Source organism: Channa argus, chromosome 7 (genome assembly GCF_033026475.1).
Source record: "Channa argus isolate prfri chromosome 7, Channa argus male v1.0, whole genome shotgun sequence".
NCBI lineage: Eukaryota > Metazoa > Chordata > Actinopteri > Anabantiformes > Channidae > Channa > Channa argus.
In genome coordinates, this window is record NC_090203.1 from 22,609,717 (window position 1) to 22,635,406 (window position 25,690).

A 25,690-nucleotide genomic window follows, 5' to 3' on the forward strand; every position below is an offset into this window, starting at 1 on the left:
CATATAACCTTATGCCTTGTCTGTAATTAAGTATATTATAAATTTATATCTATCTCACACTCATAAACACACTTACTGTCCCCACCCTGCTGTTTTTTCAGTTCTCCAGCTTGTGGTGTGTTTTTGGATGGTTGAAATATCTGGCTGTTCGGTACAGGATGCAGCCTGGCTCATGGAAATCCCTGTGGTTAGTGTGGTTAGCAGGGAGAGGGGCGTAAAAAGCCCCCTGGATTTGGGAAGGACTTTTTAGTGCCTACAAAGAATATTCACAATTCTAATTTACTCCAGCAAAAGGCAGTGGAGCTCCCCTCTCTCTGGATGTGTGTTTCTGTGTGTTGGTACGGTGTGTATATGTGTGTGCATGTGGTATATGTGTGTCAGTGTTGTGTTGATGTGTGTGATTCCTCAGAGTAATGTGCTGGAGATCGCAGCCCAGGACTATTAGTTTGCGGTCAAAATGGCCATGTTGTTGGAAGCAGGCATGACAGGGAGGCATTCAGTATGAGTGTGAAAGTGGGTGTATGTGTATGCTGATGTGTCAAGCTTTGTATATTTTGTGTGTGTGTGTGTCCTGTTGATTTGCTGGGTAAATCTGAAACAGGTACTTGTATAAAACTCTACAGTGAGGTTCAACAACATCTTACTTTTCCAAATAAGTTAATTTATTCCTAAATAATGATCTTTCCCAAAGCAGGATTCTGCATTTCAGGATTAGTATTAGTAGTTGCAGTTTATCCCTCTGACCCCTTGGGAGGTATTAGCTCCAGTCAGGTTAACCTACACACCGAGAGATCAGAGAGAGGGAGACAGAGAAGCCCATGAAGGGGATTGCTGTCTAGTTCGATCTCTGGAGAAATCCTACACTTTCCTGTTTGTCCTTTGAGCAGGGATGGGTCTAGAAGTATGTACGTCTGATTTTATTGTCAAAAATGACATGCACTGTACTTGCAATATAGACCTTTCCTTAAATTACAAAAAAAAAAATTAAAAAGTGGAAAAAGTGTCTGAACTCATCTGCAGAGACATGTTGATTCAACTGTTGATCCATGAGAAAGTCACCCCTACTGAGTTATTATTAATAGATAATCAGTATTTTACAGTACAGTCATTTATTCTGTCACATTCATTATCTTCTCCAAACATGTCCTCTCAAACAACCCCCTAATGGAATAATCTAATAAACAAAAGTAAACAAATATTGCCTTTATTATTGATTGTTCGGATACAGTACAAACTGATTATTTCAGCATTTGTGTCTATGACAACAAGATACAAAGTGTGTGAGTCACTGGGTCAGAAGAGAACTCAGTCCAATTCAGTGAGAGAGAACTTGTCATCATTGCTTCCTGGGATACCCTCAGACAAACACCAGTTATTGTTGGGGTTGTTACATCCATATTCAGCTATGCACGATTCATATTCCTGGCCTAGATGACATGGTAAATGTCTATAGTGAGTCAGAAGAAGTTGGCCTTCTTAGTCAGAATAGCTCAAACAAAAATAAAGTTAGGAAAAAATCAAGGAACTGGAACTAAACTGTGAAACCAAATTTAAAGTTAATCTGATAGATTAGTAAAAAAAAAAAATAGAAATGTTATTGTATCCATCGTCTGCCATCGTGCTTTTGCAAAGAGTTCTTTTTGTCTTTATGATTTATGTTTTTGCCAAGGATCCTGATTCACTAGTTACTGGACCTTCCAGTTACAGGTGTGTATATATGTATGTATATGTATGTATATATATATATATATATATATATATATATGTGTGTGTGTGTGTGTGTGTAGTGTATATATATATATATATATATATATATATATATATATATATATATATATATATATATATATATATATATATATATATATATATATATATTACAATAAAAACTTTATATACAATAATTTCTGCTTTTGTTTATATTTTGTTTTATTTTTACCAGTATGAATACAAATTTGTTGTTACTTGATAACAATAAATGAACTTTGGGGAATAATGGGGTAACAACATTAGAATAAGAAACATGCCTACAGTGTAAGTATTTTGTAGTTAAGTTGTCCTTATTAAATATTACATGATAGGTGTGAATACTTACAATGTAACTACTGTGTTCATACAGATAAGAAGAGGGTAAGAGGCTCCACTTTAAATTACAGCCCTCATTTGTTGTACTTACTGTTGTTCCTGAAAGTTTTCTCCTTGTTATCAAGTAACAACAAACATGTATCCATAGAAACTGTGGAGTTACACTGTTGTTAATAAAAGTACATAGTAATTCTGCTGTACTTAAGAAAATATAAATACATAGTATTGCAGTTTGCCACAGGATATGGAATCGAACGACTGACCCTGTGGTCTGGGGACTGCCTTACCAACTGAGCTATAGCTGTCCGTGTCTTATTATGTTATTGGACTAAGAATGTTTGTGTTAACGTGAGCGTTTGTGTGTTGTTTTTATTATTCATTCATTCAATCTGCAGCTCAGCACTTTCACTGTCTCTCGGCTGCCAATGCAACTCGACAGTAGTCCTCTGAGGATTTATCTGTCTCTTAATGGGACATATAATCTGTCACGCAGAATTGCATATAAACAAATCATTACACCTAGAGGTCAAAGGTCACAGGAAATGTCATGTTTCCTCCAACTCTCCTCATCGTCACACAGGAAAAGTGTTAAGGCTAAAGCCTTTGGTTTCAAGAAATTGGCATGTCGCTTTTGTTTGTATTCGTAGAGTGATGAAACATTTTATCCCAGCAGTGCTTGTTGGGAGTAGGCTTGATTAGTGAATAATAGCATATGTCTCAGGAATTCACGTTCATCATGCATTATGTTAAAAGCACAAAGAAAATTTTTCAACATTATGTTGTAAGTAATTTTTTAAATCAGTGATTATGAACATTCTGGGGACACATTTTCATCTTTCTGCAACTCGCACGTTGGTCTTCATCCAACCTTTTTTTTTTTAAAAAAGAATGTATTACACTCCCCAGCTCTCCGCCACAGCTGCCACGGCCAAGATTTTCATGAGAAATACAGGGAGGACAGTCAGGCTCCATCTTCACCAACCACTTTTTCTTTTTATCTCTGCTCAGTTCTTTCCTGCTCATCTCTCCAAACTCAACACAGTGTTTTAAAAAGTTTGTTTTTACTTTTACTGAGATTTTATTTTTATTCCATGGCTTATATTTCATGAGCCGTGGCTCTTTCATGGCTCTGTGTGTATATAAATTTAACTTATTCTTCTGTGTAGTTTGTCCCTGAGGAAGCTCTCCCGCCGAAATTGAGGAGAATAATTTAATTATCATGTTGAGAGCTAAGCTGCTAGAATCTTGTATTTATTTTTCTATGTAAATCTTTTTAAACTTGCCAATGTGTTAGCAGTTTAAAAATGTGTTTTCATCCTCTCCATCAAACCCTTGGCCTTGAAACTACAACAAAGGCTCTTAAACCATGAGTTGCAACTCATTTTGGGCAGCAGAACTGTTTCTGGTTGGTCTCCACATGACAAAAGTGTTGGTATGTTTTAATGATCTGGGGCCGCATTGTGACAGCAGATTTATTCAATTGAGATCCCAGTCTTAACAAGTCAACCAACCCAAGTTGCACTGTGATGTCAGTTATAGAATAAGGCCTCTCACTGTGGCAGATGGAGTTTGTTTTGACAAAGCCCTTCCCTTTTCTTTTTTTACAACGTTTTCCTAAGTTTTGTTTGTAACTAAAATTGAAATTGAAGTGTTAGGAAATCTTGTTTGCTGTAATCCACACCTTACAGCATCACCAGTAAAGGTAACTAAAATAAAGCACCTGAGACTGTAGAATATATGAAACACATAGCAAAAGTATAAATGGGGTTCAAATCAACATTCATGGGAATATGCTTTTGCAAACATTAATGTAAACAGTTAATCAATAGTGATATATAACCCAGGCATTAATCCAGCCGTCTCCTTAAGTGATTACTGGTCAATACTTGGCAGAAGCATACAAGATAAAATAGGCAGGATTACTTGCCTTGTTTAGCACACCGAGCTCAACGCTGGTGTTGTTTTTAGGCTGCGACAAGGGCTGTGAATCTGGACCACGTTTTTTGATTTTTCATTTCCCAAAAAATGTACAAGTACAAAACTTGCAGCTTCCCATAATCTGACCATAATCTGAATATTTAGGATACACCTAACTGATGAGGCAACACTGGCATAAATGCTGAAAATCTATCCAAATCAAATTTGGGGGCCAGACAGGAATTTATAGAAGTAGTTACAGTGATAATAAATTTCTTTTATTTTACATGTAACCATTTTCAATATCATTAAAGCAGTGTGAGGTCGTAATTTTAGGAGGTCTGCTTTCATCCTGCTAAACAGATCTCGATTCCTAGGTGTGTTCCTGATGACATGTCTGCTATATTAAAGAGATGAGCTGCTGGTTCTCTCTCTCTCTCTTAGCTTAGCATCATTCTTTTCCCAATCAGAAAATCGAGGTGCGGGTGAAGAATCAGGGACAGTTGTGGTCCCATTGGTGTTCTGCCCTGGATTCAGCACCATGGACAGTACCTTAGTCCTTAATGATTGTCCCAAAGGAATGGCACCATACAAGGAATGGCAATATTGGCATTGTGACAACAGTAGAAACTGAAGGTCACATGATATCCATGGGGCCCAGAAAAGCCTCTTGCCACGTGGTGAATCTACAACAAAAGCACTTAAAAAAATCCCCTATAAAACTGGGAGGACAATCGGCTTTGTGAAGTTGAACCAGATCCAAGCTTTTAATTTGCATGAGATGGTGTTTGTTTTTTTTTTTTGATGGAGCAAATGTTCACACCTGTACAAATGAATAGGAAGGGCTGGCTTTTTTTATATAGAGTCACACTGTCTGAACACAATCTTAGACTGCAGTCAACCCAAGTTGCTGCTAGTTAAAAAGCACTTAATCTGCTGTTGTGGTCATAGAGTGACAGGGGTCTGCCTTTGTCTTGTCCGTCTGGGATCAACAACATACCATGTTTTCCACTTGTATCTAAAGTGTGTGGGTTTGTGTATTTGTCTTTCTGTACAATTGTTTTCATGTAATAGTATGTTTTGCCCCCAGCACAGTGGTGGAGTGGTTAGCGGTGCCGCCTCACAACTAGAAAAGTCCTCGGTTCGAATCCTCAGCCAGCTGCTGCCTTTGTGTGTGGACATTGCATGTTTTCCCTTGCTTGCACTGGTTTCCTCCGTGTGCTGCGGTTTCCTCCCACATTCCAAACACATGCAGAGAAGTTACTTTGAATTGCCTGTATGTGTGAATGTGAGTGTGAATGGTTGTCTGTCTGTGTATGTTAGTCTGTGTTCGTCCTGAGATACCCTGGTGACCTAACCCTGGCTCTTGCCTAATGACAGCTGGAATAGGATCCAGCTACCCCACGATGCTGAAGAGGATAAACAGTTAAGAGAACGCATAGAGGCTTGTAGCTTTGTTTTTTGTTTGTTTAGTCAGTGGGTGGGCAAAAGGACAGGATTTATGCCTGTGTGTTTACTGAATATGTAATTAAAGTGACCAGTGTGATGTGAAACGCATCGCATTGAAGTAGTTTTCCTCGCTTGTACCTGTATAAAAGCCCAGAGCAAGCTTTTGATTTTTTTCTGTTCTTAAACTGAGATACAGTACCCTATAAGGGTCCTTGACCACCAACTCCTTTGACCCCCCCGCATGCAGCTTTCAAACCTCACTCCTCTTAGACAGTACTCCTTTTGTCACTCATATGGTGCAAACACTTGCCACATCTGCGTCTCCTGGAACTATTGAGGTCTTGGATGTCTATCTCGCCTTGGTGGAAACCAGAGGGAGAATTATGGAACAATGTTAGTCAAACATAAACCTTTTGAATTCTCCTCTGTCGACCAAGGGACCCACACAATGCCTTCTCTCTGTACCTTCTTTGAGCTCTCAAACCGCTTCTTAGACTTGCAAATCTGCGCTTTGATGTTGCACTGTCTTGCTTCTTGAATTGGAGTTAGGGAGCAGTATAGGAGAGAAGCCTTGAAGACAGCTGTTGAAGCCACCATAATTCCCTCATGTTACATGGGTTAGCCCTCACTGCCCTGGCAAGGATGCTGTTATGTCTTTCTGTTCTCTTTAACTAATTTACGCTCTTTTCCCCCTCTTACTTTAGTTCAACTGTGTCTGCCTCTCTGGGTTTTTTTCCATACCCATCTTTTCTACAGGACAGTGTAATCTTATTTTCTTTTGTTTTGTGTCTGAGCATAAACCTGTTTCTCATTTGTTTGGTGGCTAGCTAGCTCCTTGGTCCCAAGGAAATTTCACCAGACGAGACAGGCCTCTGTTCTGAATCCGTCATCTACACCCAAATAAAAAAAAAACAAAATAAGATGGGCAGTTCATAGACTTGTCAAACTATTATTAAACATTTGGAATATCAATCTGAGGTCACATCATTTTCAGATTTTAAAGGTTTCAAGCTTCAGAAAGTTTATTTACATGTAAAGACTTGCCACAGCTGCTTTTGCTCTTGTTTTGGAAACTAGTATGCAAAGCTACTGGTGTTGTTTATACGTCTTCCCTGTCCCCATGTTTTAAATCCCCTATTCTAGTCTGAGTGAGATGGAACGAAGGAATGGTAGTAATGGGTAGACAACCAACAACCACTGCGGCTTTGTCAGTCTGTTTGTGCAGCATCCAGGAATGCCGATTATATCTACACTGCAGACAGACACTTAATTTGTGTTATGTGGGCCCAAGCACATTCCTCAAAGAGGACAACAGACGGATAGTGGTTACAGTGGCAATAGTGACTCATTCTGTCTGCAGGGGGACAGGGGTTCAAGGGTATTTGGGGTGTAAAGGGTCTATATGTAAGAAAGTGTTTCTCTGTTTTCACTGAGTTTTTGACTGTGTCTCTCTGTCTCTGTCCATCCTGACACCCATATTAACCAACAGAAACTTGAGTGTTTACCTTTGTAATGATGCAAGGATCTGTCTACCAGGAAACTTAGTCATTGCTTTGGTTGTGATATCTTACAGGAAACGGTGCTAATTATTTTCTACTGGGACATGGATTAAGCAATGGACCAAGCAGTAGACATGACATCGTACCCGTGATGGAATTTGGTTGGGTGATTGACTCACTGAATATAACTTACAGTTCAGGTGGGAGGAGATGGTAATTCTCCGAAGTCCAAGACCATGTGTGACTGTGTCAGTTCTCTTGTTTGGGTTTTGTGTTCCATAAATTCCATAGCAACTGGCAAATCTAGGGGGACAGGGGTTCCTGAAGTTCATGTGGTACTGATATTTTGATAAGACAACACATGTTCCCATCATCATTGGTGTGGATGTGAACGTCATCAGTCTGACCCTCTGATATTTGGTTCATTGACAAGTTTTTCTTGCTATGTCTAGGTTAGACACAATATCAGCAAGGGCTTTGAATTAAAAAACTTTATCACAGCAGCATTTCATTCATACACAGTATCTGTAGCCTCTGTGACATTTAAGCACTGTGGACAATTGTGGCAATGTGGCAAAACCAATAAGCCCAGTGGTTAAAATTCATATGAAGCCACAGCTAACAAGTAACCCCTGTAGACTGACTGTACACATGCACTGAGAAACAAAAGAACTATGGAGCTGATTTAGTTCAAACAAATTACAAATTCTGTTTTAAATCATATATTATGATTCATCTTATTGGCACTGGAATGAATCATGTGCAGCTTAGTTATATCAGTGTATTTGGTCAAACATGTCACTGTAAACCTTTATGATGATACAAGTCTGGGCTGTACTGTGAAACCACAAACCACGTCAGCTACTTGTAGTAGTATTTCAATGAATTATTTTGTTTTGTTCAAATGCATTGCGCAGTTTCATCCAGTCACTTATTTTTATAAATTCTTAAGTAGATCACTCTAGTATAAAAGCTGGCCCTGAGTAATGTGGTGGATGTGTCCAGCTATAATTACAGTCTCTCCTTGGGAATTGAAGGAAAACAAGACTAAGACTAAGATTTCAAATTCACATTTCTTTCACAGTCAGTACCCAATTTGGGAAATAATCATATTTGACAGATGGGTTTTTAGTTGATTTTGGACAAAAAAATCTTTATCTTAGCGCCATTTGTGGAGCGTGAGTTTGAGAGTAAGGAGTTCTTAAAATTATTTTTTGGAAGTGAGATAAAAACATGATTAGTAGTTGAGGTTACAAACTGAAGGCTGGTTTTGACCAAATGTTGTCTTTGCCAGGATAAGAGAATCACATTTCCAGACTTAATGAGTGGTGATGAGTAGTTGATGTTGGGTTTTGAAACCCGAGATAATTTAAACTTTCACACCTGACTATCCTGGTTATTTCAGCCCAGTTTGGATGCTCAATTCATTTGTCACCTTAGCTGTGATATAAGGCCCTGGGGGGGAATTTCATCATTTTGGGTCTTGAGGTCAGAGATCTGTGATTTAGAAAGCAGATGTGATGAGGGTTTCGTAACATGCTGACTGGCACAACAAGCAAAATGAATAAAACAAATCTTAGTGTAGTTAAGGTTTAGTGTAGTGGCAGATTTATTTAATTGAATCTTGTTCTGTCCCCTCTCTATTTTCATGTTAAAGCATTAGCATCTACTTGGGGTAACGTCATTGATTAATTCAAGGGAAGTGAGACATGGATTGTTGCATCAGATTGAGTCTTACTGTCCTGCAAAAACATTTTTTCAAATTCTACTGAAGCTCTTAGAGTAAGGCCATGTGCGTAAAACTACCACATGTGGCTGACTGCATTTTCTCAGTGTCAACATTTTGATAAGTCACATAAAGGCAAAACTTTTTTTTCTGTTCTTTTTTTTTTTTTTTTTTTTTTTTTTTTTCATTCTTGTTGACCTACGTGTTCAGTCCATGTGTGTCACTGGTGTTTTGTTTTGTTTAGTTTTTTTGATTTTTTTCCACCGCTTGAGTCAGAGCAGTGATGAATTAAAACAAGAGTGGCAGTCGCTGTTTGAAGTTTGAGGAGAGACATTATTATGACTTCTCCGTTAAAGGTCAAGTTGAGCCACAGGCGCGATCGAATGGAATGGAGAAAGAGGAGAGGGAAAGAGGGGTTAAAGGAGAGAGAAGTGTTGAAATAACAAATCGCTCCTCACAGATGGTGCTGAGGCAAAGTAAGAGATCTCAGGTGGGTTCGCCACCACAAGATTTTGACCATAATTAACAGCAGTTCAGTCCCATTCAAAATCTTAGCGACTAGGGCTAATTCTAAAATGTAACACTAAGGTTTCCATCTTATGCAAGCAGTACCAGATCACTTAAAAAAAAAAAAAACCTGGGAGCAGAGTGGCAAAACTCGAATTATTAGTTATGTTTTAAGGTTTTCCTCGAACCATGATCTTCACTGGTCCTTATTATAATGTTAATGCTGCTTTAGGGGATAATCTGGTGGTTCTCCACCCTAAGGCTTAACCTTAACCTCCGCCACCTGGCTTTTTGCACCATTCTGCCACTTTCCCCAGTGAGTAAATCCACGGAGCAGGAGATCTGAGAAATTATGTCATCCTTGCTCAGCCGAGAGGGAGTATGCATAATCTTGAGGAAGGTGAATTCCGGCTTTGATTAAGAATGTTATTGTAAAGAAATCTGCCTTCAAACAGCGCAGAAAGACTGCAATGGAAAGAAACATAAAAGGTCTTGACCAGCGTGTCCTCCTGCTCTTTGACATCAGGAATAATTTGTTTTCCTTTAAACAGATTGGCTAAATTTTTGGCATGTGTAAATCGAGTGTAAATCTTCAAAATTGCTTTTCAGTTTTTCAATCTGGCCTTCACTCCTTTGGGATTGTATTGAACCCATCCCATCCCCTTGTCTTCCCTGTCTTTCTGGACTTGCACACTCACAGACATTCTTTGTCTTTCTCAGTCTCTTTCCACTCCCATTCTTTATGTTGCAAGTTTGAACTTGTGGTGGCAGTGGGATAGAGTTCAGTCAGGTGGAAGGTCAGACAACTAACTCAACAGAGGTTTTAGATCCACCTAAATATTAAGGATTTTGTTCCAGTTTTGTCACCATAATCTCCTGACAACACTTACATTGTTTGATAAATTAGGTTCTTGTAGCTCTCAGCATCATGCCGTGACAACTGGACAGTTTGGGTCATCAGTAGTTTATAACTGTAGTACTGATGTTCTGAATGCATGGCTGGTAATTTGATCAGCCTATTTGTCATTTAATATTTGAGTGGATTTTGATTGGGGGGCATGTAACAATGACAAAATGCCATGCACCTCAACTGTGCAGCTACAGATGTAGTTATCTTAGAGATTTGGCTGCTTTATATATTTTCAGCCCTGCTGCCATGTTGTGGCCAACAAAACAAGGGATTGTGTGGGGAATGGTTGGAAAATTGTCACCACTATAAAGTTGTTTGAGTATCAAAAGATGGGACAGGGTCTGTTTATTTTCTGTCCTCCTGAGACAGTGTTTACACCCAGCCACACACATGGATGTGCTCTACACTAAAGTGATGGATATAAAACTGAAAAGGTTTAAAGCCAAACTATCTGCCTCTTATTTAGATGTGTGGAGAACAGAATCTTCCACATCCAACCACACAACTACACACACGCACATGCACCCATTATGAGCTTCCACATCAGCTGTTTTCCACCAACCAGTTTATTGTGTGCAACCTTCCATTTCTACTTTCAGCAGGAGCAGGCCTTGTTCAGCACCAGTAAACAGGAACTTTGTTGTTCTTCTCCCCCTAACAAAATCTTCCAAACAAATAATCCTGTTGTTTACTTGCCTTTCGCTCATAGATAAATAAAGGACAAGAATACGTCTGATGTCTGGTGTCTTCTCTCTCTCCTTCTCTTTCCCTCTGTGTGTGTGTGTGTGTGTCCCATCCTGCAGCTGCTGCACATCTGCATCGAGGGATGGGGGAACTGGCGCTGGTCAGAAGCTTTCAGCGTGGACAATGTAGGGACACTTCTAAGGACCATTCAATACAAAGGACGCACTGCCTCTCTCATCATCAAGGTAGTGCAGCTCAGTGGCGTCCAGAAACAGGTACTCATATTAGGTTTATTTTGCAACTACTGTTACACACACGTTTAAATATAGACTTCTAGATTAATATAGACACTAAATATAGACAAACATAATAATTAAAAAATGTTTTTGTATTAAAATAAGGTTTTACTATATTATCATTTCTTGCCTTACCTCCTGATGCAGCTTAAGATAGTGCCTAGCATGAGATTTGAGATCAGTCCACGCATCTTTGCCGAGCTCTGCCTCTTCCTGTAAATTACACAATGTAGCTTTAGGCAAGTGAAGAGTTATGGTGCAAATTCACCACAGCAATTAACAATGACCGAAAATTTCTAGCAGAATATTCGCAAAAATACAGAGATCCTGCATTATCTTTCCAATAACCTGTAAAAAAAAATCTTGCAAGAACCACAGAGAAAGCAGGAACACATTTGCTGCATTATGCCTGCTGACTGCTATTATGTGTCACTTGGGAACCCTGGTCTTTTTCCCAGGACTCATTTTCGGATGAGCACTTTTTAATTGCCAGGGTTTTTTCCCCATTTCTGTTATGATTTAGTAGTTGATCAGCTAATAACAGGCACTATTCTGTTTTTGTGACTTTTTGTAATCTGTTTCATAGCACTGAGCTTTAAGTCATCCAAAAACAAAATATGCTCCATCAATTCACTCAGAAAATCACAGGAAATCAAAAACCATCATAAACCAAGCTGTAAAACAGCCATACTTTCCTGTTTACAACAAGAATAGTAGTGAATCATGTTTGCAGTTTTCCACTCTAGTACCAGTACTAGTGTTGTTGTATTCGTAAAACTGCAGCAGTGCCATCAGATTAAAGCAGTGGCACTTTATGTAAATAGTGTCAAAGAGCTTCAGAATGAGACAGCTACAGACACTACAGCAGGAATGATGTCCCACCACTTTAGTGTACTTCATTTTATATTTTTGGTTGTTTCATTTCTTTTTTATGGTAAAGAAATACCAACATTTCCACATTTGCTGTCTATAAATCAGCACGGGCTGGAGCCACTCCCAGGTGTCACTGGGCCTGAACAGATCTCCAGCCTGTTAGAAGCAGTACTAACCACTACACCAAAGTGCTGCTCTGCTGAGAGATGGACATTTTTGTATTTTTCGCTCTCTGAATCTCTTATTGCTCTCTTAAATCCTGCAGTTTGGTTTTCGTGTGTAATCGGTTTAAGCAAATGTTTACATTCGTTTTTTTTTTCTTTTTGTTTATTTGTGTGTGTTAACAAAATGAGAAGAGATTTTATAGTCATAGGAACATAGTCAGGGGAAGACAGGTTGGTATGATGCTTACGTAAGTGTGTAATCTGGGAAAGAAGATAAAGTTATGATTAATGGAGATATTTCCCTCATTAAAGGCCAAGATCTTTCTCTGCAAGGTTGTTATCAGTGTCACCACCTGCTGAACACACACAGCCATGCATGCTTATGCAAATACATACACACAAACTCACAGAGGATGGTGGAAATAATCAAATCTGAGCATTATTAGTTTTGTCAGCGACAGATGACAGCTTCCTGATGCTTGTGGCTTGGCATTCTTGTGAATGCACATATGTCGGTATATCTGTGACACATCACACTTGAGAGAAAAGGAAAAGTAATGTGTGTATACAGTCACATGTGTGTGTATGGAGTCCTAGACAGTGACCGAGCTGTAAGGCGGTGAGGAAGCAGTCAGATTTCATCCAGCCACAAAAATAGCGGTAGTGCAGCTAAGCACGTATCACGCCCTAGCACTCATATATAGAAGCAAAGACGATTGAACTTAAAGTTTTACTGATTCAGAAACAAAGCATTTTAATACATCTGGCACTTTTTGATTTGAAACATTTACCAGGCAATGGCTTTTCATGTGATATACAAACACTGTATGCATTTACTGTAGAGATGTTTAATGCTCACAACACTTGCACTTAGAGAGTAGCCTTTTTTTTTAGGAACAAGCACCAATCTGCCACAAGATTAATACTGATGGTCTTAATTATGTCGTGAAGAACAAAGGTTTAGCATGGCCACTCTGAACAGTCTGCTGATACACAGCCCCATTTGCAGCAAATTGTAACACACTTTGTGCAGAGGAGGTAGAAATACACCGACTCAGTGCTCGAGTAAAAGTGCAATGACTGACGTGATAAAATTCAAGGCCCACGTAAAATCTTTAGTCAAGTAAAGGAAATAAGCACATTATATACTGTACATTCTACTACGAAAGTACAACAGTCAAATGTACTCTACTTAGAAATCTATGTATTTCAAACAATTGTGATTATGGTAATTACACCACCAAAACAAGTACAACAATTAATAAACATACGGCTCAAAGATCACTGTTGGTAAAGCTGGAGCTGATTTGAACCACTTTATTTGATGACAGGTGGTTAACCCATGATGATACATCAGTATTTATTAGGTCACACAAGAAAACCAATATTTTATAAAAACCACATCATATTTTTCATGATTGCATCATTATTTTTTTTTTTACTCCAGGTAATAATCTGTGGGCGGCAGGTGATGTGCAGCTACCTGACACAGGACATTGAGCTGCGGGTTGTGCAGCACTACGTGGGGCCCGACAGTCAGACAGTGGTTAGGGAACACTGTGATTGCCTAGAGGCTGGGGCTAAGTTGCCTTCCTATGTGCTGGAGGACACAGAGATGACAGAGCTCTGCGTGAGGGCTCGAGGAGATGAAGACTGGTCTCAGGATGTTCAGCTAGAGAGGCGGGACAAAGGAAGCAGTAGCTTCGTTGTACAGGTGGGTTAACCAAAAAAACTACCGCAGATGAATAATTATTTGTTTATGGTTGTGTGTAGAAATTTTACTAAGATGTTTAATTTTTACAGCTCTAGTCTCAAAGTTCTTTCTATGGTGCAAAAGCTCAGCCATGCAAATCTGTACAGGGCCGACAAATTCCATTCCATTTTCAAGGCCAGCACAGGAGATTTACATTTACAGTTCTCGTGGTCCGTAAATCACGAAATCTAACGTCTATAAGATAATTTTTGCTTGATCCGTGTGTATTGGGAGGCATAAAAGCACACACATGAAGATTGCAGGACTATAGCTCCAGTGAGTTGATTGTCCCAGTGGAAGCATAATGTGTGAGCCAGACAAACACAGATAGACACACATAGTGCACACACCACCACTTCCAGCCAGCTCTTCATCACACACATGTTTGGAGCTGGTGACTAGACCACCAACTGTGACCGGATCCTCTTCTCCTGGGTGGCCACAGTGGCAGAGCTTGCTACTAACTGTTAGAGAACAGATTGAGATCTTTCCCTCAGATAGGCTTACAAAGGCCCCCCAACCCATAACCCAACCATGTTGAGAGGCAGAAAGTACAGTTTATGCGCTCTCATAACAACACTAACCATGGACAGGAAATACTAGCTGATATGTGGGCACAGGGAGAGGCTTTGAAGGAACTTTCAAACTGCTGGATGAGTGCCAGAAAATTGCTCCTTCTCTCCATCCCTGTTGTTTTTGCTCTTATTCTTTATTTTTCTAGCTCTCTGACTTTGTGTGTACCTTTGTCTTTATTTTCTTTCTTTCTGTATAAGCTTCACGCTGTTAACAGCTAGCCATAGTACATCTCCAGCTTCTGTGCGTGGGCCTGAACATATCTGACTCCACTCCAGCCTCTGCTGTTATCTCTTCTCCTTAGATCAGCCAGTCATTACACATATGGAGGGTTGGCTCCGAATGAGAGAGCTGCCTGTACTAGTAGCTGGGTCCTTAGATCTCTCTCTCCATCTGTCTCTCAGTGTTTCACTCTGTTGTTGCCTCCCTTTCTTTTACTCTCTCGCCCACACACTGGCTTACTCATCTATCTTGTAGTTGTTAACTCCTCCTTTTTATTTACTTCATCCTCTGGTATCCAGCTTGTCCACCTGTTCCACACTTTAACTCTCTCCCCTATTGATGTCTTTCTCCATTTCCATCTGACTCCTAATTCTCTGAAGTAACTCCTCTTGCTCATATCTCATCTTCCTCTTACCTAACTTTTATTTTCAACATGTTTGCTGCCCTTGTCCTTTTTTGGCAAAGCACAGGAGGTCATCCCAACCTCACCACTGGGATGACCCAGTGGTGAGTGTTTTTGGTGGATCAGGCCTATAGAGTATCTGTTTTACTCCCTCATCCAAAGGAGGCTGTTTTGCAAGGGCCTTTGTATTAAAAGTCAATGTCCGCTTTGTCTCTTTTCTTCACTCTGTTGTCCCTACCACTAACTGAATTCCCCAGTCTGTCATAAAATAGACTAATGTTCCTCAACATCCCATTCCTTTAATGAGGGGTAGGGAGTAAATAAAACAAACACAATTGACACATTGGGAGCAGCTGAGCCTTCAGTGGCCATATTCACATCATTTACTGTAAATCTTAATGTAATGTATTTGAAATGCCTCATTTTGTTTGCAGGGCTTTAGAGAGATTTAACTACTGGAAGAAGCAAGAAACAAAGTTTTATAGCATAAAGCGTGATAATTCCTTACTAATAGAGGCCATAATCATCATGTCTGTGAGGGAGAAGTCTTTTTAAGTCATCTGTTAACCATATTTTACATTCTAACCACAAATACATACAAAGAGCCCTTTTTTGCCCTTTATAGTAATGATAATACATGAAATGTACTGAAAATACTACATACCAAGTACAGTATGACTTCTGTTTTGAATTTGGCAGTTGGATTGATAATTATTGACATAAATAATGACCAGGATGCCTACTTTCAGGTGCCCTGTTCCAGTGGATGTCTACTCTACGTGTGGTGCACTCTCATTACTGTTGAACCTGACTCTTACATTCAACAGAGAGTGGTGGGTATTCTGTACGCACGCCGCATTTATTTCCACATTGTTAGTAAAGTTAAGGTTTTGTCTGGAGATTGTAGTTCAGGTCTTGCTGCTGCATCCTTAGCTTTAAACCTAGGCTCATAAAGCTGACTCTGAAAATTAATCCGTATTTAGTCATTGCTAGGTATTGAGAGTGATACATAGTTAATTACTACAACACAACAGTATTAACTCATCATAGCCGTGCAGACTAAGTGCCGGTTATTTTTAGAATCGTTAATAACAATTGATTAGTCTCAAATGAACATGAATATGAACACATTTAAAAAGGATTAATGCCAGCAAAATGATTGAACATTTAAGCTTATCTTTACATTTAGCGATTGAATTACTATCCAGAACAGCTTAATCTGGTCAGTCGTGTTGTTTGTCTAGTACATATTACTGATTGATTGTTGTTTATGAATCCCATGTTTTCAGGTTGTTTTCAGTCCACTGTTTGTCATGAGGAGCCATTTGCCAGATCCAGTAATCATTCACATAGAGAAGAGGAGTCTGGGACTGAGAGAGAGCCAGCTTATACATGGGCAGGGCTATGAGGAGCCCCTGTCAAACACTGAGGCTAACCTTACTCACCATCTCACTTTCCAGGCCAGGTACTGTAAAATAAAGAAAAACAACAAAAGCCCATATGGCAATACCTTTTTCAGCATTGATGTTCTAAGACACTACTACACAGTTAAAATACCTTATTTTCACCTTAAAAAGGTCAAATAGATCTTAAAATAAAAAACAACATAACTGGCATGAAAGACCAAGTACCTCTGAGACCAACCTGTATCTATCACTTTATGCCCAGCAGATCTTCTGTTTCCATCCCTACTTTTTGTTACTAACCAAAACAGTGACCAGTCAGCTGGACAACTGATGTGATATTACGTCGTCACCAAAAAGCTCACACTGCCGCAAAGGGCAGGGTCCAACAATAGTGTGCTGTTATGACTTTTCTTATGCCTCCAATGGAGAAGCACTTATTTAACATTCTCTCACACCACATTTTTTTCGTGTCAGCCAACACGAAGACATGATCCAGGAGGGTCCAGGCACTTATCAGGCGAACGGGATGCCAGCTTGGCAGCAGCTGAGACACAACTCAAATTCCAACATGTTATGTTTGACCATAATTACACCTCTTTTTCTATTTTAACACTTAAGGGTTTTTTGGCCCTACATAGCTCCATTTTTGTGTTTGTGAGAGTATGTCTTTATATAGTTGTGTGGACAACCATTAGTTCAATACAATCATTGTGAAGACATTTTGGCTGATCCATACAATTTGAAAGGGCAATAAAAGACATCATACTAAAGATTGTCCCCACTCACAACTATTGTAAGAACAACGTGTTTGGGTTTGTAGACATGCACACGTGTTTGCGTGGGTGGCTGAACAGTGTATGCGCACATGTGTAATCATATCTGTGTGTGGTCTTTGTCTGTCATTGTCTTGGTTAGCTATGTGCCAGCACAAGTGTGACAGTCACCACTTTATCATGGGCAGAGTGTCACATATCTCACTACCAGGCCTGTTACTCGATGGCATTTTGTCAGTGTGTGTTCTCAGTTTCTCGTATCATCCATATCCTTTTTTAAGAGACAGCTCTTTACATGGTTCATCATAGCAGACTCCTCTCAGCTGAGTCAATTCTCATAATAATAATGTGAGGTTACGTTACATTTTGCCCATAGAAAAAAGAAAATACCATGCAGCTGTAATTCATATTTAAGTTATATACTGTAGACTCATAACATGACAACTGTACCTCATGTGTCATGTCGCATACATATAAATGACAGATGTTTTGGTCCAATGTGTCTTTCAGTAACATGAGTGTTTATATTTCAGCATGAATGGCCCGAGGCAAAATAACTACCACATGTATCTGTTGTATTGTTGCTGCTCCTACTGTATCTATTATCTGTTTATCTGTAATTTAAGTTGCTTTATGTGAATCCATGGAGGGAAAATCACCCCTATGGTAGCCATAGTGGTGATACGAATAAACGTAATAAATGTTGAGTGTAATTGACTCCCCCGAAGAGAATATTTTCATTTTCTTTTTCTTTTTCTTTTTTTTTTTTTTTTTGCTTTTGCTCTAACTGTTGTGTGTTTAGATATCTGGTCACAAAGTTTGTTTTGATTTCAGCTGCCATAAAGGAACCGCAGTGGCCATACAGTGACTGGGAATATATTTGGCCCCTGTTGTTGAAGATAAATCCCTTTCATGTGCTCAAAAGCAAGCTCAGAAACAACTAAGTGTCTTGTCTTTCTAGATTGCAACCACAATGCTCCTTGTGTTTACGGTCCATCCCCTGCCTAAACTGTCTCACCGCACAAACTTGCATATCCCCTTCCCTTGTGCCCCCAACTCAATCCATCCCTCATCCCTCACCACCCCCCCTCCATCTTCCTCACAAACACACTACAAGCCACAACTGTAAACCTACCTTCACACATACACACATTTTGTACACTCACATGCTCCCCCCAGACCTCTATTCGTGGATGTTTGCTGGTCAACAGCTCATCTTCCCTTCCTGTAATTACACATAGTTGTGGGCTCTAATGGACGAGGTAGAGAGCATAATTGTGGTCTGCAACACAAGAGACATAGACAAGTCTTAACCAGAACCATTATGTCCTTCTCCTCCACCACATTAGAGAACTGAGGGTTACAATCAGAAGCCTTTTCCAGTTTCCCCCCGCAGGAACTGCTCTGGATGAAAAGCTTCCTGTCAGCACCTTGTCCCTCTTCTCTTTCTTGCCCCAGATCTATAAGCATCAGCCCCTGTGTTCCTTTTATAGCACAATGGGCTCTATTAATAAACTACTGCTCTGGGGTAAGGGGGCTGCTTTGCTTTAGCCAAGTGGAACTGGAGGCTGCCCAGTGAAGGAGAAAAAGCTATTACAGTGTTTGGATTTTTTTTTTTTTTCTCCTTGTTGTAGATCCTTAATTGACCAGTGTCTGAGGTATCCAATCGGATTGTTTATTTCTGTTTAGCTTGTCCTATGATCTGTGTGAATTAGTGTTTGAAAGGCAAGACTGCATGTCGGGAAGAAAAATCCCGAACAAAAGACAGATTCAACTCACTTTAAGGTTTCAGGGTAAAGGCAGAGTGTAGCTAGAGGTCACTTTCATTCTTCTGAACAGAACAATGGGAATACTCAGCTGCGATTAAGAGATGTCTTGTTCTATAGTGAAATAAAAAAAAGTACAATGGGAAAGCATGCTTTCAAGCCAGATTTGCTGTAGTTCACAACCATGAGTCTTTATGACCCTACCACTAATGGAGATGAAGTAACACATATGCATGCATGTCTGTAATGGCTATGTGTTTTGGTTGTATCTCATCAGGGAGGATGAAGATGCTTCCCACTGTGCTGTGCCAATTTCAACCAGCGTCATCAAACAGATAGTGAACAAGAGTGAGAAAAAGGACAACCTGGAAAACATCCTGGCTGACTTCTATGGTCCAAAGACCTCTAGTGAGATGCCATGGCCCTACGTCACCAAAGACTCTGACAGGTACTGCAAATTTTGTGCAATAAATATGCGTGCGTCTGTGATGGGGCTGTGGTTAGTGCTGCCGCTTCACAGCTAGAATGCCCCCAATTTAAATCCTAGCCGGCAGTGGCGTCTCTGTGTGGAGTTTGCATGTTCTTTCCATGTTTACGAGGGTTTTCCTCTTGTAGTTCAAAGACATGCATGTTAGGGTATTTCGTGACTCTAATTTGGCTGCAGGTGTGAACGTGAGTCTGAGGGATTGTCTATCTGTATGTCTCTCTGGCCCTGAGATAGATTGGAGACCTTTGGGGGAAATTACAAAGGTTTGTGCTTTCATGGTTATTTTTGAACTGCAGAAACAAATATTTAAAAACCTCCCTGCACTTACAAGCTTGTGGGTAGAGTAATCAAGGTGAAGCAAAGCAGGATAGAAACATAATGGCACAATGTAAGTTCTGAGCCAGGATCCCTCTCACAACATTGAGAGTGTTTGAGCTATAGCAGACCAGGACATTTCTTAATCCTTTGTAAGAAGTCAACATGTTTAAATCTTTTGTTTTATTATAGCACTTCTGTGGCAGGCACTAAATCTGACTTTAAGAAATTCATAACGTAGATTTCATCAAGACCCACCAGTATGTTTTTTTATTAGTAGGCTTCTCTTTAGCTTCCCTCCTCAAAGCCCAGAGTTGTGCAAGCAAAAGGCTTTAATGAAGGAGGCTTCTCTTTATTGCTGACTCTTTGTTCGCATAATCAAACTGTTAACTGCAAAGACAATGCAGAGCCATGCCTCAGACATTAGCAGCAAGTCCCCACAGACTGTCATTCTGTCACAGTCTCGCTTTCTCACACAAGTCAAAGGCCTTGCATTCAGTTAAAACTTGGCATAGGATTGCAAAGTGCACAGCATTTCTACTGTGTATAAAGTGTGTGGGTACCCATGTGTGTATGTGACCCATTCTGTCCACAGATGTCACTCTGGGAATCATCTTTTGTCACAAGGCAATTACATTTTGATAGGAGTGATTGAAAATGTAGCCACATATTCTCCCTCAGACTCTGCATTACAGAGTCCCAGCAGTGGATCTGCTGGACATGTGGGCCATATGTCTGCCTGTGGTTGCCGGTGGTGCCTGCTCCTTGTACACTCTCTCTCACACACACACACACACACACACACAGGTTGTTTCCCAACACATGCGTACACACTCGTAACACTGTGCTACATATGGACACCACCATATACAGTACGTAATTCACCTTATATGTCTCTCTCTCTTTCTCTCACACACACACACACACACACAGCATCTCAGTGGAGGACTGTTATTTGGTGTTGGGTTTCTCTGTCAATGAGCCCTCTCTATGCTGCGATCCATTTCTGTGAGGCAAAAGCCAGAACACAAAGTGGCAGTTTATGATACATAATACATAATACATATGTATATACATGTAATACATATGATACATAATGTGAAGTAGTATAAGAATAAAATGGTAAGAGAAACAATGGTTTCATTAGAGGATTAATAGCACAGACTGCAAATTCTAAATACATTCAAAACTTGGACAGCATTTGCAAGCCACAGTTTAAATTGTATATTTTCTTTAATGTGGACAGTAGTGATAGTTTGCATTTTTGGAGATTCTCTACAGTCTCTCTGGCACTGCAGAGTAACCAAACTAACTGAACTTCCTGACTGGGACTGTGTAAACAATGTGTCTTAGGCGGCACAGGAAGTTGAAAACGGTAAATGTTATTTTTCTGTCTTTTCTGGATTTTTAATGGCATCGAGGCACCTCTGTGATCATTAAACAAACATCTTGTAGTGGTTGGGGTTAGGGTAAGCACAGGCTGCCAGCCGTTTGTGTTGAGTGTGCCTCGCTTCTGCAACCCTCAGCTCCAGAGTTGGCAGGTTTTGACAGAAGCTGCTGAGCACATTTCCTATAGTTAGCTTTTTTGTGAGCTTTGTAATGTGATTTATGAGCCTTGCCCTTTGCTGTCCTTTGTCTTGAGGCCAACGTCCTATTTAACCACAGACAAATACCAGTGAATGGTTAGGCAATGTTTCTTTAGATCCTGTTTCACAGCATGGCATCTTTGGGTGTGTGGCAGGTTTGGGATGGCGAATTGGTGGAGAGAACAGACTTTGGAGGACTGTGCAGGCTTTGATGGTTTTGTACTTCAGAATAAGTCCCGGAGAACTGTTTGTTTGGCTCTGGTCTGGTGCTCTGCACTGTTCTGAACTTATAAGATCACCATGAAATGACTGTGTATTTGTGTCTGTGTGTCTGTTTGTGCCTGTCTCTCAACATGCCCATGTGTGTTCCCAGATGCTTTGTCAACTGTTTTCTCTGTGTTGCATAAGTTGTTTGCAGACTGTTTCTTCCTATGTATTTGTATACCCCATGTGACTGTTATCAGTGTGTCAATGGAATGCGTAGTATACCAGTATGAGAACTGTTTGTTTATATGTGACACATTAAAATGCCTATTTAAGGCTGCATCCTACTCTGTACCATGTAAAACATGTACAGTATACACACAAACGTACACTAGCAGCTTGTGCTGTAATTTACAGTTCAGTGCTGTAAATTAAACCAAATCCTGCTGTAATCACAGGCCTTTGCAGCCTCAAGTCATTTATAATATTTAAGAAAGCCAAGGTATTAAAAGGTTCTTAATAATATGACAAAATTATCGATAGTCCTTATGTGTCCAGGAAATGATGTACCAAACCCATTTCATATTCATATTTACATCATCATAATCATCTTATTTAGTTTCAGTGGGATCAACACTTTGTTTTGGTTTGGAAATTAGTTGAAAACATCTTATGGAATACCTGGAGCTCCTGGTATCTTGTATGGAACCAGGCACCAATTCACTGGGTCAGAGATGTTTTCACTCATACTGTATAGTTTCCAGTGGCTCCGTACAGTACAGTGTAATTCCTATTCTTAAATATGATCGGGGATATTTCTGTAGTAATGTGTTCTGTCCACAGGGCTGTGCTAGAACCAGTTGCCCAGTGGGACAGCCCCATGCAGGTGAAATTATCCTCCTGGAAGTGTGGCCTGAATACTCTGCTGGTAGAGCTACTGCCCTGGGCCCTGCTGACCAACCACTCACAATGGGACCTCTGGCTTTTTGAGGGAGAGACCATTGTACTCCAGATACCAGCTGGCAAGGTCATTGTACCACCAAACTTCAAGGTATGTTGCTATCTACAGGATTTGAATCCATCCATTCATTAATCCATGATTTTTAACCCCTTATGCTGTTCAGGGTTGCGGGGTAGCTGGATCCTGTCCTAGCCGTCATTGGGCGAGGCGTGTGGTAGAGCCTTGACATGTTGCCAGTCTGTCCCAAGCTGAACACAGAAAGACATACACAGACAGACGACCATTCATGCTCACATGCACACCTACAGGGAAATTAGACTCACTAATTAACCTAACGTGTAAGACTGTGAGAGGAAACCGCAGTACCCTATGAAGAACATGCAAATTCAACACAGAAAGGCCACAGCCAGCAGCTAGATTCGGACCAGGAGCCATCTAGTTGTGAGGCGGCGGGGCTAACAACTCCACCATCATGCTTTATTCTACATTAAATAAAAAGAACTGCCAAGCTCGTGACTTTCAGGGACTACATGGCCAGATACAGTAATATATTGTACTATATTCACAGGTAGTATTTCTCTGGACAAGTGAAGTAAACGTTAATGTGGAAAATATTTCAATTTTCTGCTTTTGGTTTAGTTATACTACTTGTGTCTTGAGTTGAGTAATACGTATCTACACACCATTTTCTTTACCACATTAATGGAGTCATATTGCATGAAGGTCAAGTTAAATTTTTTCCATCTGAACAAAAGTTTGCCAGTAAAACTAATTCTGAGTCTGAAAGACATTAATAGACCCTATACTTTCCAAATTGCAGTCACTTCATGAGCTACAGTGATCTTAATATTGCACTAAAGATATGTTTTGTCTTTAGAAACTGACCTGTATGTCTGTTATTTCGTGGCAGGGCAGCCTACATTATGAAAGCTCTCTTCTCATTTCAGTCTTGACTTATAAGCACAAAACCTGAGCTCATTCGCCAGAGTTGCATTACAACACTATTCCTTTCTTAAGTCTTTATCTGAAGCCAAGCTCTGTCACCATATATTGTAGGCATGTCTTTTCTCTGGCTTCTGAGATCAGAAGAAGAGGTCTCCAGATGGTTTTCCTTCTGCAGAACATAACACATACATACACAGATTTCTCTGTCACTTACTGAGGGATAAGCAGGAAGGCGTACGTATCAAAGAACAAGTGCTGATATGGTTCAGCACAAAACAACAAGGAGAAAAGCCTGTGAAATAGAAACAAATAAAGATTGTTTCCATAGTAACCTTTCTAGTTACCCATAATGCCAAGTGGAGAGAAGACCAGGTTGATCAGTTTGTAGGAGAAGGCTGCTGTTTTGTGAAAAATGTGTTCTTCCACTCAAACATCTACAAAAACTGTAGTTTTTGGTAAAAGAGTCACAGTTGAGGCTTTCATTGTTTTCAAAAAGCATTCAAATATGAACAAATATGAACTCTGATAGTACATTTTTGTATTAAATCACTGTTACCTCTCTCTATTTCCTGTTGCTCTTCTTCCTCGCTCAGGAAGCCTTCCAAATTGGCATCTACTGGCCCCACACGAACACCGTCCACAAGTCTACAGCACTAAAACTGGTCCATGACCTGACTTCTCCTCGATGGAAGGAGGAATCGGGCTCCGAGGTTGTCACACTGGATGAGGAGGGATTTGTAGAAGTTGACATCACCCTGGGAGCCTTCCCTGGAAAACAGAAGGTGAGGTAAACGGTGGTTAAGATCTAAACCTTACTCACCACTAGTCACTGCATGTTGCAAACAGGAATATTAATTTATATAATTATCAGCAGAAGTTGTGAAATGTTAGGCTTTTAATTTGGTACTTTGTAGTAGCATTTCAGATTGTGTTTTATGTTGTGTTTTGTTGAATTACATGGCATTTTTCAGCAGTTTTTCTTCATCAGCCATTTTCCCAACCCAAGCTCACTGTAGTCCAAACCAAGATGTTTACTTCCTTAGCTAAAATTAGATTTTTTTAGCTTACATTAAAAAAACTTTTGACACTGAACTGAATGTGTATACTGAATGTGAACCTTCACAACAAGGCCATAGCTTTGCTAGAAGAAAGTTATGTGCATTACATTCCTGCAGCAACTTTATTAGCTCTGTATCTTGTCACATAAAAATGATATGCAGAAGTAATGCAACTGTTTGGGTTTTTTTTTTTTTTGTATGTTTTTTTTGCTGACAAATTAATGTCTGTTGCTTCTCTGCAGCTGTGTCAGTTCTGCGTATCATCTGCAGTGAGACATGGCATCCAGATTCTACAGATAGAGGACAGAACAATCCTCGTCAACAACACATCCTATGAGATCCACTATCGGCCTCTGCGGAGTGACTACTCACTAGGCACTGATGACCAGGTAAATGCTCAGATGAACACACACCTTCTCCCACCAATGCCATATAATAAAGCATTTCTATAACTTACACTAATCCACGCACAAAAATAGCAATATAGTAATAGTAATATATAAACATGTTCCAACACTTTGAAGCTTCCTTTGATACAAACTCAATAAACAGCACTGGTAACAGTGCAGAGATATTCTCTCTCGAAGTGTTTGGGCGAGTCTCGCTCTTAAAGAGTCAGAGAAGAGCAACAATTTCTGCGTACGTTTATTAGCATTCTTATCTATTCTATTGTTTTGGACTAGATATCGATGACTACCTGCAGGGCTGTGTAAAGCGTGGTGGATTGTGAAGAGTGAAGCAAAGCTGTATCGTCTCATCTTAGCGCTAGCGTTTATTGTAAACTGTAGCTTTAATGAAGCATTGTCAGTAAATTCAGTACATTTTTGTATGGTAATACATGAAACTCATGGCTACAGACATGATTGGCTTTTGCCCCCCTTTGCATTTATTTAGACTTGTAAAGAATTGCGTTTTATATGTTACAACACCTGTTGTAAATCCTAAGATCATAACTTTAACAGCTTCAGTTCTATTGTGCTATCTCACAACCATGAATCCTGTGTGAGTGTGTGTGTTTTAATGTACAGTAAGTGTGTATGTGTAATGGCCCTGCTTCATGTCTGTTCTGTCCTGGTGAAAATTGTGAAGCTTCACACGTGCACTACTCACACACATCCACCCCACTAC

General features: G+C 39.9%; 1 protein-coding gene across 4 annotated transcripts in view; it reads left to right on the forward strand.

Moving 5' to 3' along the window:
* Positions 1 to 25,690, forward strand: part of LOC137130040 (intermembrane lipid transfer protein VPS13B-like) — a 298,799-nt gene that overhangs the window by 258,868 nt on the left and 14,241 nt on the right. For all 4 annotated transcript variants that reach the window (XM_067509626.1, XM_067509627.1, XM_067509624.1 and 1 more), the window contains exons 47-54: positions 10,897 to 11,052; positions 13,558 to 13,824; positions 15,811 to 15,894; positions 16,351 to 16,526; positions 19,284 to 19,454; positions 22,442 to 22,649; positions 24,098 to 24,286; positions 24,805 to 24,951. In XM_067509626.1, coding sequence (XP_067365727.1) covers positions 10,897 to 11,052; positions 13,558 to 13,824; positions 15,811 to 15,894; positions 16,351 to 16,526; positions 19,284 to 19,454; positions 22,442 to 22,649; positions 24,098 to 24,286; positions 24,805 to 24,951 — 1,398 coding nt within the window. The remainder of the gene's footprint in view (positions 1 to 10,896; positions 11,053 to 13,557; positions 13,825 to 15,810; positions 15,895 to 16,350; positions 16,527 to 19,283; positions 19,455 to 22,441; positions 22,650 to 24,097; positions 24,287 to 24,804; positions 24,952 to 25,690) is intronic.